The 14,518-nt window shown below is 48.1% G+C and overlaps 2 protein-coding genes across 2 annotated transcripts in view; one reads left to right on the top strand and one right to left on the bottom strand.

The window, feature by feature from the left end:
* Positions 1–8,499, top strand: part of LOC130406694 (uncharacterized) — a 10,787-nt gene extending 2,288 nt beyond the window's left edge. Inside the window, exons 4-6 of the mRNA XM_056612375.1 lie at positions 3,353–4,074; positions 4,340–4,666; positions 6,626–8,499. Coding sequence (XP_056468350.1) covers positions 3,353–4,074; positions 4,340–4,666; positions 6,626–6,779 — 1,203 coding nt within the window. The 3' untranslated portion in view covers positions 6,780–8,499. The remainder of the gene's footprint in view (positions 1–3,352; positions 4,075–4,339; positions 4,667–6,625) is intronic.
* A 3,188-nt stretch (positions 8,500–11,687) lies between these two features.
* On the bottom strand, positions 11,688–14,345 carry LOC130406480 (DNA-directed RNA polymerase II subunit RPB4). Its single transcript, XM_056612080.1, has 4 exons — positions 13,822–14,345; positions 12,612–12,792; positions 11,953–12,048; positions 11,688–11,789 (listed from the first exon to the last, which is right to left on the bottom strand). The coding sequence occupies exons 1-4, from the start codon at positions 13,895–13,897 to the stop codon at positions 11,711–11,713; spliced, it is 432 nt and encodes a 143-aa protein (XP_056468055.1). The 5' UTR covers positions 13,898–14,345; the 3' UTR covers positions 11,688–11,710.
* Positions 14,346–14,518: the final 173 nt, after the last annotated feature.

Below are 14,518 nucleotides of genomic sequence, written 5' to 3'. Positions count from 1 at the left end.
GGGGGGGGGGGGGGGGGGGGGGGGGGGGGGGGGGGGGGGGGGGGGGGGGGGCGCGGGGGGGGGGGGGGGGGGGGGGGGGGGGGGGGGGGGGGGGGGGGGGGTGGAGCAATTGTTGACCGGGGGGGGGGGGGGGGGGGGAGAGCGATTGTTGACGGGGGGGGGGGGTTGTATGTCTTCAAACTTCGTCTGTGCAATAAGGAAAAAATCAATGGTCAAAATATTTTTTTGTCATGGCTATAGTCTCGTCAATGTGTGGGAAACACTGAACAGTGTTTTTATAAAAACAAAGTTGATTTAATGTAAACTAATTTCATGTACAGGAGCATAAAGCACCAATACATATTGAGATAGCTGGTGGTGAGCTTGGATGGTTATGATATTATGGCTAATAATAATAATAAAAAAAAAATAATAAAAAAAAAAAAAAAATTGTTTTTTCTCTTTTTCATTTTTTTGGCCGGTTGTTGGCCTGGCGGGGGCGCTCGTTGGCCTGGCGGGCCGCCAGGCCTGAACAATGGTAGGGGAAACACTGATGTTGGAATAAATGTGTTGTGCTGCTGCTTATGGTTTCAACAGACTTTAAAGGCCCACTATGCAACTTCGGGAATTTCTTCGCTGTTTTCTTGGTTTTGCCACGCACATTTCTCTACACAGCGCCCCCTACAGCTTCGTAGTAGATATTTTACTACACTGTCGTAACAACTCGTTGACGACCCTTCCCCATGCACTTCTACGCGAGCCATGTGCATTTGTTTTCAAAGAAGCCGGCGAATGCGTGGAGCCATGTCCGAAGTAAATGTTCATAAAGTGTAGGCAAGGTTATACATTTTTAAAATGGTGTATTTGTATTGCAATAAACATAAAGCCATCCTTTTTATAGTTGACGGGGAGAATTTATATCCTAGATTATAATTGTTTTATCTTAGGTTGAACAGAACAATCAGTGTGAGAGTGTTGGCCAACATAATAATCTAAATAAACAAGAACCTGGATTCGGGGATTCAGTCTGTATCTGGGGGACGAGACAGACGAACAGCAAAACACCAATGGAAACAAAGGTGTTTATATGGCTGCAACCAAGCAAGCTAGAAACATACAGGGCTCACAACAAAACGGTCGAGAAAACAATTTTTACAGGGCTCACAACAAAATGGTTGAGCAAACACATTTGTACAGAGACTATCAACATCAAGAATACCACGAGGACAAAGTTCACCCAAGGGTACTTTCAATTTCAAAAGCAACACGGCCAAATCGGAGTCTGATTTGAAGTCTTCTTTTTCTTTCAGTTCACGCTATTCCTGAAAAGCTTGCCCAACGTTTACTCGTGTCTGGCCTCTCTGTCGGTCAGTCTCCCCTTTCTCTTCTTCTGTTCCTCCGACATTGGGTTTCTCTGTCTCTTTTTAGTCGGCTGATCTATGATGAATGTAACAATCCCTTAGCTACTTGTGTTTATATCGAGCCGGTTCCGTGTTTGGGGGTCTGTGCCGCAAAGCAATTCGTTACTTCGCGAGACCCGAGACTCCCGCGAGAGTGGGCGGCGGGTCGCCGGCAGAAACATATTCATTTTCTCCGCCAAGATGCGCAAGGGGGAGTTGAAACAACGAACAAAAATGTATAATGGAACCATCGCAATGACTCCTGGCCTGTTATATTAAGGTAAATCAAGCCAAATTGCCTCGCAACTGGCTGTTTATATCTAGCCGGTGCCATGTTTGGGTGTCTGTGTCGTAAAGCATTTTCGAAACTACAATCTGACTAAATTTTCGAGGATACTTCCGCCGCGTCACATCCGGAAGCGCTCGGTCCGAACACATCAAGTTGCATATGCGCTTTTTCACTGTAGAGGCCACATGGGAAAATGACACACCCACCAATCGACCCAGAAATGAATGCAGAACCATCAACATAACTCTCAACCTGCATACTTAATGTAATTTTGGCTAAAAAAGTTGCATAGTGGGCCTTTAAGCATAGTCTACAGCAGGGCTATTCAATTAGTTTTACATGGGGGCCATGTTTGTGGAAATTATCCAGAATGAGGGGCCAGAAAAAAAATGCCTAAAATTTATGAGCATCACATAAATAGCTACAAATACTGTAAAACACTATAACGACATAGGAGTGCATGTATTTTCTTTATTTTATCAAATAGAAACCACCAGCTTATCAAAAACAATCCCTATTTGATTAACGTCATAGACTGCCTGTTAGTGTTTAACAATCGTATCAGTTCAGGAAAATACAATAGGTTAACTCTGCAACAGCTTATCAAATTACATAGTTATAGGTTTACTCAAGAGTGCCACAGCTTGTCAAAATACATAGTAATAAATTACTTTAAGTGCAACAGTCTTTTCAAAAAGAATCCTTATTTAATAAACATAGGCTGACTGTTAGTGTTAACTGGCATGCAGTGACCCACTCGGTCAAATGTGCCATCTAATGAGAGAAATGGCATTTGTTTGATTTAGCAAGAGCAGTGAAATCGGGAGTATATGACCCCATGGCAATATGCATACAGTGGTGCAGGCAGGGCCGCTGCTGGCCGTTTCGGTGCCCTATGCGAGCGGGGGGGGGGGGGGGAGCCCCTTTTTATATATTAGGTAAAAACATCTAATTTGCCAAAATTGAGTGATAGGATATACAATTAAGAACAAACAACGGTGGGCCTCTTCATAACTAATTTACATATTTTTTAAATTCAATAATGTATTTTTTTTTTTTTTCAAACCTTAATTTTTGGTGCCCCCTCAGGTACTTGGTGCCCTACGCACTCTGCGCACTCTGCGTATAGGGAGCAGCGGGCCTGGGTGCAGGTGCTCGGCAGTGAGGCATTCATGTATGAGAATGGGGATTCGCACTTGTAAGTTGATCCAAACATAGTGAGGACAAAAAGTGCAAGTGCCGCTGGTGGGGGTCCAGTCATTCTGGGGGTGTGGCACGTCCAACCTGCTGTAGTAGGTGTGGAGCAGTGGTCAGTGTATTGGGTCAGGGCCGTTTCTGGGCTCTGCCCATCATGGTGTTAAGGCCCTGCCATGCCTCCCTTGCATTGCCAGTGGTGAGTTTTTCCTCCACTCTGTTTTTATAGTGGAGTTTGGCAAGCCTGGCCCCTGAGTTTGGCAGTTCCACTCTGCGACCGTCCCTGTTGCGTAATGCGCATGCTCTCACACATTGTTGATACCCTGCAACAGCCGCAATTAATATTTTGCGCACCATGTTGAAACAAACAAAAGACAAAATAGCGATCATATGAGAACCGAGGCAGCCATCAGCGGGGCCAATCAGTGAATCAGCTGTCAGCTGTGGCTCAAGGTCCCTGGTGGCTCCAGGCGGCCCCTGGTGGCTCCAGGCGGCCCCTGGTGGCTCCAGGCGGCCCCAGGTGCCTCCAGGCGACCCCTGGTGGCTCCAGGCCCCTGGTGGCTCCAGGCGGCCCCTGGTGGCTCCAGGCGGCCCCAGGTGGCTCCAGGCTGCCCCTGTTGGCTTCAGGCCCCTGGTGGCTCCAGGCCCCTGGTGGCTCCAGGCGGCCCCTGGTGGCTCCAGGCGGCCCCTGGTGGCTCCAGGCGGCCCTTGGTGGCTCCAGGCTGCCCCTGGTGGCTCCAGGCGGCCCCAGGTGGCTCCAGGCGGCCCCAGGTGGCTCCAGGCTGCCCCTGGTGGCTCCAGGCTGCCCCTGGTGGCTCCAGGCGGCCCCAGGTGGCTCCAGGCGGCCCCTGGTGGCTCCAGGCTGCCTCTGGTGGCTCCAGGCGGCCCCAGGTGGCTCCAGGCAGCCCCAGGTGGCTCCAGGCGGCCCCTGGTGGCTCCAGGCTGCCCCTGGTGGCTCCAGGATGCCCCTGGTGGCTTCAGGCAGCCTCTGACGACAGTGTGTCCCCCAGGGTTCCTGGAGGTGATCGTGTGGCCCCTGGCCGGCCGGCTGAACGTGTCTCGAAGCTGGCGGCCAGATCTCGGCGCGGGGCAGCTGCACTACTACGGCCAGGTGGCCGCACTCAACGACTGCGTATACCGCAACATGTACCGCAGCCACTACCTGGGCCTGCACGACATGGACGAGCTCATCCTGCCCCAGGCCGTGGACAGGTGGGGCAGACATACACGCATGCTCACGCACACACGCTCGCACGCACACGCATTCACGCTCACACGCACACGCACTCACGCTCGCACGCACACGCACTCATATGCATGCACGCACACTCACATGCACACAAACACTCACATGCACACACACACTCACATGATCGCACACACACATACTTAACAGCCTCCACATGCACTCTCCTCCCTGGCGGGTTCGGGGTTCTCTCAGGAGGGTTCTAACGTCTCGGCTCCTTGTGTCTCCCAGCTGGACGGAGCTGCTGCCGCAGCTGGAGCTGAAACACGGGCCGGGCCGCAGCTATGTGTTCCAGAACCACGTCTTCCCCACCTCCATCTCCGGGACCCCGTCCGCCCCCTCCTCCGAGACCCGCCCCACCGTGCGCTGGCAGGAAGTGGAGGGGGTCAACATCCTGGACCACCTGTACCACGAGCCCCCCGACACCGTGACATGGAGCAACCACAAGATTATTGTGGACCCCCGGGCCGTGGTGCAGCCCACCGTCCATGGGTTGCTGAACCCCACGCACATCACCGTCACCGTGCCCCCCAGCGTGGCGCGCATGTACCACACCAGGTAGAACCTAGAACCACACTAGGTAGTGGTTCTAGGTTGAACCACTACCTGCAGTGGTTCGAGCAGGTTCTCCCTGCTAGAACCACAGCAGGTAGTGCCTAGGACCACAGCCGGTATAACCTAGAACCACAATGGGTAGACCCTAGAACCACACAAAGTAGAACCTAGAACAACAGCAGGAAAAACCCAGAATCACACCAGGTAGAACCACAGAAGGTAGAACCTAGAACAACAGCAGGTAGAACCTAGGACCACACCAGGTAGAAACTAGAACCACATCAGGTAGAACCACATCAGGTAGAACCTAGAACCACATCAGGTAGAAACTAGAACCACACCAGGTAGAACCTAGAACCACAGAAGATAGAACTACAGCAGCTAGAACCAAACCTTGAACCACAGCAAGTAGAACCACACCTAGAACTACAACAGGTAGAACTATACCTAGAACCACACCTAGAACCATACCAGGTAGAACCACAGCAGCTAGAACCACAGCTAGAACCACAGCTAGAACCACACCAGGTATAACCATTGCTAGAATCACAGCGAGTAGAATAACACCAGGTAGAACCACACCAGGTAGAACCACACCTAGAACCACCGCAGGTAGAACCACAGCTAGAACCACACCCAGAACCACAGCTAGAACCACACCAGGTATAACCATAGCTAGAACAACACCAGGTAGAAACACACCTAGAACCACACCAGGTAGAACCACATCTAGAATCAGACCATATAGAACCACAGCAGGTGGAACCACATCAGATAGAACCACAGCAGGTAGAACCACACCTAGAACCACACCTAGAACAACACTTAGAACCATACCAGGTAGAACCTCACCAGTCAAAACCACACCTAGAACCACAGCAGGTAGTGCCTAGGACCACAGCCGGTATAACCTAGAACCACAATGGGTTGACCCTAGAACCACACAAAGTAGAACCTAGAACAGCAGCAGGAAGAACCCAGAGCCACACCAGGTAGAACCACAGAAGGTAGAACCTAGAACAACAGCAGGTAGAACCTAGGACCACACCAGGTAGAAACTAGAACCACATCAGGTAGAACCACATCAGGTAGAAACTAGAACCACACCAGGTAGAACCTAGAACCACAGAAGATAGAACTACAGCAGCTAGAACCAAACCTTGAACCACAGCAAGTAGAACCACACCTAGAACTACAACAGGTAGAACTATACCTAGAACCACACCTAGAACCATACCAGGTAGAACCACAGCAGCTAGAACCACAGCTAGAACCACAGCTAGAACCACACCAGGTATAACCATTGCTAGAATCACAGCGAGTAGAATAACACCAGGTAGAACCACACCAGGTAGAACCACACCTAGAACCACCGCAGGTAGAACCACAGCTAGAACCACACCCAGAACCACAGCTAGAACCACACCAGGTATAACCATAGCTAGAACAACACCAGGTAGAAACACACCTAGAACCACACCAGGTAGAACCACATCTAGAATCAGACCATATAGAACCACAGCAGGTGGAACCACATCAGATAGAACCACAGCAGGTAGAACCACACCTAGAACCACACCTAGAACAACACTTAGAACCATACCAGGTAGAACCTCACCAGTCAAAACCACACCTAGAACCACAGCAGGTAGAACAACATTTAGAACAATACCAGTTAGAACCTCACCAGTCAAAACCACACCTAGAACCACAGCAGGTAGAACAACACTTAGAATCATACCAGGTAGAACCTCACCAGTCAGAACCACACCTAGAACCACAGCAGGTAGAACTCTCGACGACACTACAATCCACAATGGGTATCCCACAGGGCTCGGAGAGGAATGGTGTAGGAAGTCTCCTACCACAGCCTTTAATTATGTCTGTCTGTCTTTCTGCTGGTCTGTCTGTCTGTCTGTCTGTCCGTCCGTCCGTCCATCCGTCTGTCTGTGTGCGGTCCAGAGCGGCGATGAAGGCGGGGCTGAGGCGGATCAACCTGACGTTCGACGGGCGTCTGCTGGACTACAGAGACCGCCTGGTCCGGGTCGTGGACGAGGTCCTGGAGCGGACCGGGCTCCTCCACCCATCCCGGGAGGGCCCCCCACTGGGGGACTGAGGGGCGGGGTATGGTGGAGAAGACCAGTTCCTCCACCCGTACCTAGCTGTCAGTTCTATGGAGCTTGCTGTAAGTTCTCCAGAGCTAGGTGTTAGTTCTATGAGTTAGAACTTGTACATAAAGGATGAAGCTAAAGAAACTAAAGGTCCCTCCGGTCTTCGGGAGCCGGCCTTCTTTCACTGCCGAAGGTTAAAAAGAAATCGGCTGGACAGAGAGCGTTTGCCTGTCGAGCCCCCTTCCTATGGAATAGGCTGCCATCAGTGAAGCTGACTCTGTGGAGGTATTCAAAGGAAAGCTCAAAACGCACCTCTACAATCTTGCATTTGGAAGATAGTGTGAAAACGACAGATGCAAAATGAAGACCACTCTGTTTGCTTGTGCTTTTGTTATTACAGTATACATTCCCACTATGTACTTTTCCGTTCTAATTCACTATTCTGTCTGTTTTGGCGTGTTGCGGTGACTGGACTGGATGCCTGGACTCTCCTCATGGTTAACCGGCCACTTTAAACAGTGCATTTCAGCTGCTTCCCTCTAGACAGAGGCTCAAAGTTCCCCAAAGCAGAACAATCCGCTACAGGAACAGTTTTGTTCCTGCAGCCATTATCTATACGAATAAATTGTTGCAGCGCCACTGGTGGTGCATAACTTTGTTGCACTTTCTGATGTACTGAGCACCTCTGTGATTTTTGTCTGTGTGTCTGTCTTGTCTTCCGTGAACGCGCTTTTCTTGACCTGCAAACCAAATTTACCCACGGGTATGAATGAAGCAACCTTGAACCTGGAACCCCATCACCATTTTAATATGATGTGCATGTATTTACCTGTAAGTCAATTGTGGCACCCATTGCACTCCTGACCATCCCTGGAAGAAGGGATCCCCTACTATGTGTTTCTTCTCAAGATTTCTTCCTTGCTAATTTCACAGGAGTTTTTTCTTGCCCTTGTGGGGGCTTGGGTAAGGGGGGTGTCATATATATTTGGCCTGTTAAGCCCTTTGAGACTGTAATGGTGATTAAGGGCTATATAAATAAATTGCATTGAATTGAATTGAAAGACAATGCTTCGTTGAACAACTGGCTCCTTTGGTCTGAGCTTGAAATAGTGGTTGTTTGATGTTCTGGAAATTGGTCAATCCTAATTTGTCACCACTGCTCCTAATAATTGAAGCGTAATTTTTTTCATTCAGTACATATTTTATCATCCTTGTTCTCTTTGGTTCTTAACCCTCATAGGGTGTTCGTGTTTTTGTTACACAGGAGGTGCTGCTGGGTCTGGTGGACCCATTGCATTTTAGGCCTTTTAATTCAACATAATCTAACTTTTTTTTTAAATACTCACCAAATGGTTACCTCAACCCAATTGCAAGTAATATAAACAACACATATGTTAAATTTGATCCCTTTACCTTTGTTAAATCACATTTATGAATAGAGGTGCCACTCGTTTTTGTTTCTTTTTGTATTAAAATGCAACAAAATAAGGAAATGCCTCATAAAACAGGCATAACTGGGAAATAATCAACATCATTAGAAATTGAAACATACTCAATAACATCTGTCTGAACAACACATTAAAGCCTTTGAACACTGCCATTATACGTATATCAGACTATACCACACATGAGGGGCAGAGTCTCACTGTGTGTGTATTGCATATGTATTTTTTGCACTGGTTGCATGTATATTGTGTTTTTCTGTCCATCATGGGTCCACACACTTCACAGCGTTTATTTTTGGCTGACGGGCTGGTTCTACATCTGGCTGCTTGCGGGTTGTTTCTAGGGCTGACTGCTTGCGGGTTGTTCCTGGGGCTGGCTGCTTGCGGGTTGGTCCTGGGGCTGGCTGCTTGCGGGTTGGTCCTGGGGCTGGCTGCTTGCGGGTTGTTCCTGGGGCTGGCTGCTTGCGGGTTGGTCCTGGGGCTGGCTGCTCGCGGGTTGGTCCTGGGGCTGGCTGCTCGCGGGCTGGTACTGGGGCTGGCTACTCGCGGGTTGGTCCTGGGGCTGGCTGCTCGTGGGCTGGTCCTGGCTGCTCACGTGATGTTCCTGGGGCTGGCTGCTTGCGGGCTGGTCCTGGCTGCTCACGGGATGGTCCTGGGGCTTGCTGCTCGCAGGCTTGTCCTGGCTGCTGAAGGGCTAGTCCTGAGGCTCTTTTACGTTTCGGAGCTGGCTGATGCTCATCCTCCTCTTCAAACTTGGTGTCAGACTCTGAAATGTTATCCTCACTTTCCAAAACTATTTCCTCTGCATCACCATCAAAACCCTCTGTCTCTTCAAATATCAACTGTAGGGCAGTCTGAACAGAGAATCGCCTTGCCATCTTTATCAGTTGTGGTATGGAACCACGCTGACAGAGCTTTTTTTATAGTGTCAGGTCCCCAAGCTTGATAGTGTTGGGTGCTCCAATTTTGCAACCTTGTGCGGGATGCACAAGGTTGCAAACAGTGGGTGCACACTGTGGGTGCTCACACCAAGGGCCCATTCACCTGCTTTACTCTTTCCCCCTCTCTCTCTCTCTCACACACACACACACACACACACACACACACACACACACACACACACACACACACACACACACACACACACACACACACACACACACACAGAGGAAGAAGGGAAAATTAGGGTGCACAGAACCTATGATTTCCACACTTAAACAGCTCCGGGTCCACTGGACCCGAACACCCTGTGTGTAATATAAATGTGATGGGGGGGTATACAGGGGGGGGTCATTGAAAATGTTTTCTGATTCATGTTCCTCACAGAAAATGAGCCAAAGCCAATGAATCTTAGTTCAAAAAAAAAATTATTTGTATCACTTTTATAAAGCTAAAAACTGAAAACGGGTCCCACAGACCCGAACACCTTATAAGGGTTAATGAAGTCACTATTGTAGCGACCTCGGGCGTGGATGCCGGTTCGCTAAAGGTTTGGACCGTTTCGGGCATAGACATCCTCTATCATAGATCTAGACCAGGTGTGCCCAACCAGTCGATCGCGGTCTACCAGTAGACCGCCGACAGATCCCAAGTCGACCGCGAGGGGTGAAGAAAAAAAAAAAAAATATGCGCGGGACACATACGCGCGGTAGCGCATGCGCTGTCACCAGTAGTTGAAAGCCATCAACAGTAGTCACGCACTCCTAAACGTTGACATGGCTGAGGGGAAACGAGCTGCCGTGCGCAGGCGGAATGAAACCCCCACTGAAGTCGACACAACCCCCCCCCCCCCCCCCCCCCGAGAATAAGCCGCATAGATCCTGAAATGAAAACGAGGATAGCTTAATTAATACATCTTGGAAGTGAAGCGAGCCAGGTGCCGAATCGATCGTTGCCATCCATGCCATTTCCCCACTAGATGGCACCAGAGTAGTTGCAGTAGTAGCGTTATGCAATGCTATATAATATGACAGTTAGGGAAATTAACCCTCGGTTGGTTGCAATCTGAACATCTAAACTATGCACCTTTTACAAACTAATATTGAAGTTATCCATTTCACTTAAATGATCAGCATCATTATATGATGCATGCATATTTAGGAACATAATGTCAAAATATACTCCAATAAATGTATATTTTGGGAAGTATTTATGATTCATAGGAATTTACAAACTGAATAAATTCTACAATCATAAATTGTGTGTTTCATTGGAATAATGATGACCTCTCTGCGCTCCTTAAGTTCTAGAACTCGTTCCCTGCTCTGCTAGTCCCTCTCGCACTACCTATTGGTAAGCTAAGGTTTGTGTTATCATTGACATATTTACAGAAACGTAATAGCCTATCAGGTGATTTCTGAAAGTTTTGTATGTAACGATATCAGCGTGTCTCTGCTCCACATTGTGTGGGAACGTGAAGGGTTCAATGAAAGAAGCCCCTTTGTCAGCCAATCAGAACGCTGCTGACCCCCCCAGAGTCCAGTCATAGTAATTCAATGAGACTCCATTCAAAGGACAGTCGATTTGGTTCACTTCACGATGGCCGCAGCCGCGAGTAACGCAAACGCCACGAGGAGGACATTGTTTCTGGTTTATTATCTACGCCGGTTATTGAGGTTAACTTCCGTCAAAAAGTTGAAGTTGATAACAGGGAGATCCCCTCTGCTGAAGCCGGTTCACAAAACCAGAGCTTGTGAAATGCATTTAACCTTGAGGGACCCCCGCGCTGCCCGTGGCTGACAGACCTGGAGGGGCTGAGGACTGCTCAGTAGGGCTGGGGAAAAAAAAATCGATTTTGGATCGATTTCATTTAAATTTCGCAATATCGATTCATAGGGCATGAGATTGATTATTTTTTTTGATTTTTTTGTTTTGCACTTTAATAAACAATGCCTGAATGTGTTGTGATGGAATGTTGTAGTTCAAGTACACTTTCACTTGCAATTCCTTTCTAATTTCAAAATTGCACTCTTGAGACAGTTTTGTTTACAGCTCAAGTTTAAACTGTCCAATTAACACGTTTGCAATTAAAACCTGTTGTTTAGGGTGAAGAGAAAAAATAAAGTACATTTGTATTTTGTATCACAGTTGAGACATTTTCATTATTTAATCAAATCGAATCGTGATTAATCAATTCAGAACCTTATGAATCAAAATCGAATTGATTTAGGAAACTGGCCACGATCCCCAGCCCTACTGCTGGGGTTGGATAGTCTGCCGAACGGCCCGGAGTCGCGCTCTAATGAAGGACACACAGTGGATATAGAAAAACATAAAACTCATTTATTGAAAACCTAACAGGGGAATGTAAGAAATGTTGGGCATTGTTTGAGCCGTGATGACTTCATAGTGATGACATCATAGCGGTGACATCGTCAGTCTGCAGGGGTTGCTGGTTGTATTGTTTCTTAAAAAAAAAATCTCTGTCCCATCGTGGAGGAGAAGGGGGGATATGGAGGGGGGGGGGGGGATATGGAGGGGGGGGGGGGTCCTCAGTACTGGAAGCTCCTCTTGGTCTGGATGTCGTCCAGGATCTGCTGCAGCTCCTCGTCTTCAAACCGCCCCTCCAGACTGAGGAGGAAGGAGACACACAAGTCAACACACACACACACACACACACACACACACACACACACACACACACACACACACACACACACACACACACACACACACACACACACACACACACACACACACACACACACACACACACACACACACACACACACACCTGGGTATGAGGGCCTTGGCCTCCTCCGCTGCCTCTGGACACAGGTTGGCCAGGCTGGCCAGCTCAAACTTATGGAGCTTCTTCTGCAGCAGGAGGCTGGAACACACACACACACGTAGAGATCAGCCAGATGGAACACACACACTTAGTGATAAACATATGACTTTATCTGCTTATCCCAGAGCATATGGATCTGGTACCAAAATGAATCTTAATCATAATATATACTATTATAAAATACTACTTTACTCCCACAAATATATTCTAACAAAGACTCCTATGGTTCGGATACGAGCTGTCATCAAGAGATATATATTCAAGGTTATTTAATATATTATGTTAAACAGTAGCATACTATATCAAGTTATATATGATATAAGTTATATCATGTTAGATATATGGAATAACCAGTATAGTATAGAGTATAGTTGGATATTAAGTTATGATATATATCATATACACTGAGTACGGTATTAAGTTATAATGTATTATATAATATTAACACAGTATGGTGGTATATTAAGTTCTATATGATATGAACAGAGGAAGGTAGTATTAGTATCTGTTAACGGGTATAGTGTATGAAGTTCTATATGATATGAACAGAGGAAGGTAATATTAGTATCCGTTAACGGTTGTAGGGTAGAGGCCTCTCAGACCTGCGCACACTGGCGATGGTCTCGCGGTTCTTGAAGCGGCTGAAGCGGGCAGTGTAGTTCAGGGTCTTCATGAAGACCTCCGACAGCTCCTGTTCGTCCTCGGCACTCTCGTTCTGCTGCTTGCGGTGCTCCAGCAGCATGTGAACCTCCGAGTTCAGCAGCGTCTCCGCCGTCTCGAACTCTAGAGCAGGGAGGGGCCGGCGTCACGGGGGCCCTCAACGTGTTCCTGTCACCCCTACTGGTGGAGCTTCAGGCCAAGGGCCCAGGGTCGACGAGTGATGAGGGGGCACCATGCCCAGCGCAGAGATACTGGCTTTATTCTACTGGCAGCAGGACGACCCCTGACCCTACCTGCTCCTCCATAGGAACACGAGTCTGAATTTAAGCCGCTTTGGTTAAAGGTGACTAACCGTACCACCAGGTGTGAGTTTGATTAGCCACTACAAGCCGTTTTGGAAATCTGCCTCTTCTGAAATCCCAAGTGGGCGTGTCCACCTGATGTACGACGGGTATATAAGCACCCTTTGCTACAGTCTACTGGGTAGGCTGGTAGACTGATCTATCCAGCACACATCTAGGTGGACACGCCCGCCAGTGATGCCAGATGAGTGACATTTTCCAAACTGCCTGTTACGGCAGGACACACTCCCACCTGGTGGTTCAATATGTCCCCTTTAAAAGCGTCTGTTCAGAGCTCACTGACTAAATAGTAAACTGATTACTTAAAATAAACCACCACAACTATTGAACACAACTGGTGGGTTTAATCCAACACGTGACAAATGAAACACAGGAACCCAGGGAGTATCCAACCAAACATCAGAATCACATGTTGGGTTGTTACAACAACAGAAAGTAAAGGCAGAGGTCCTCCTGCGAGATTGGTGTAGTGCTGTACAGACGACGGGAGAGCCACTAGTTACAGTCACAGACGAGAGGAGGTCCTCTAGTTAGTTACAGACAAGAGGAGAAACACTAGTTAGTCACAGACGAGAGCCACTAGTTAGATTTACAGACGAGATTAGAGACAGTAGTTAGTTACAGACGAGAGGAGGTCCACTAGTTAGAGTTACAGTCGAGTGCCACTAGTTACAGACGAGCTGAGGTCCTCTAGTTAGAGTAATAAACGAGAGGAGAGACACTAGCTAGTTACAGACGAGAGGAGAACGAGAGAGAGAATAGGTTCTCTAGTAGAGAAGAGATGAGGTACCTTTGGGGAAGACCAGCTGAGATGCGTCCTCCTCCACATCCCCGACGCCGGTCTGGGACGCGCCTCCCGCCGCCATCCAAACACACACTGAGCCACAACACACACAACACACTCTTCCACACACACAGACCACACACTCTTACAAACACAACACGCTCTTCCACACTCTTAGACGGAGGGGGACGCTATGGTTACCGTCCTAGTGCCCGTGAGGAGACAGACAGGTGAACTCGTGAGGCGGAGGGTCCGAACAACAGAGCCAAACTCTCTTCTTCTGTTCCGGCCCACGTGTTTCTGGCGGCGGGAGGCGCTCTGATGTCCCGTGCGGCGGAAGAGGGAAATATACGCACACACCATAACAATACTGACTGATTATTTAATTAAAGATAAGGGTCAGAGTTAACGAATGTTGCGACCAGTCAAAGACATGCATAGAGCTAGATATTTGTAAAAAATAAATGAATAATAATATTCTACAATGATTCATGAAAATATGTTAAATGTATTTCTAATTTTGCGTTAGTGCAATAGGAATGTATACATAACTGATACACCCACCGAAAAAAATACGAAACAATTTTTGAAAGAAAATGAGTTTTGTTTTGTTTATATTTATATTATCCAGATTCCGAAACCCTCCGCCCCTTATCGTTAAGGAAGGCTCTGGTTGGTCGTGAGTGGAGAGCTCCAGCTGGGA

This window comes from Gadus chalcogrammus, chromosome 16 (genome assembly GCF_026213295.1).
Source record: "Gadus chalcogrammus isolate NIFS_2021 chromosome 16, NIFS_Gcha_1.0, whole genome shotgun sequence".
Lineage (NCBI taxonomy): Eukaryota > Metazoa > Chordata > Actinopteri > Gadiformes > Gadidae > Gadus > Gadus chalcogrammus.
Note: the sequence above shows the minus strand (reverse complement) of the source record. Positions and strands in the feature narration are given on the sequence as shown.

What these genes read in the sequence shown, in the direction of transcription:
- LOC130406480 (XM_056612080.1), bottom strand. Translation starts at nt 13,897, where the DNA reads ATGGCGGCGGGAGGCGCGTCCCAGACCGGCGTCGGGGATGTGGAGGAG. An exon ending in ACCATCGCCAGTGTGCGCAG is followed by an intron (nt 12,049 to 12,611) that starts GTCTGAGAGGCC and finishes TGTGTGTTCCAG; the next exon opens with CCTCCTGCTGCAGAAGAAGC. An exon ending in GCCAAGGCCCTCATACCCAG is followed by an intron (nt 11,790 to 11,952) that starts GTGTGTGTGTGT and finishes CTTCCTCCTCAG; the next exon opens with TCTGGAGGGGCGGTTTGAAG.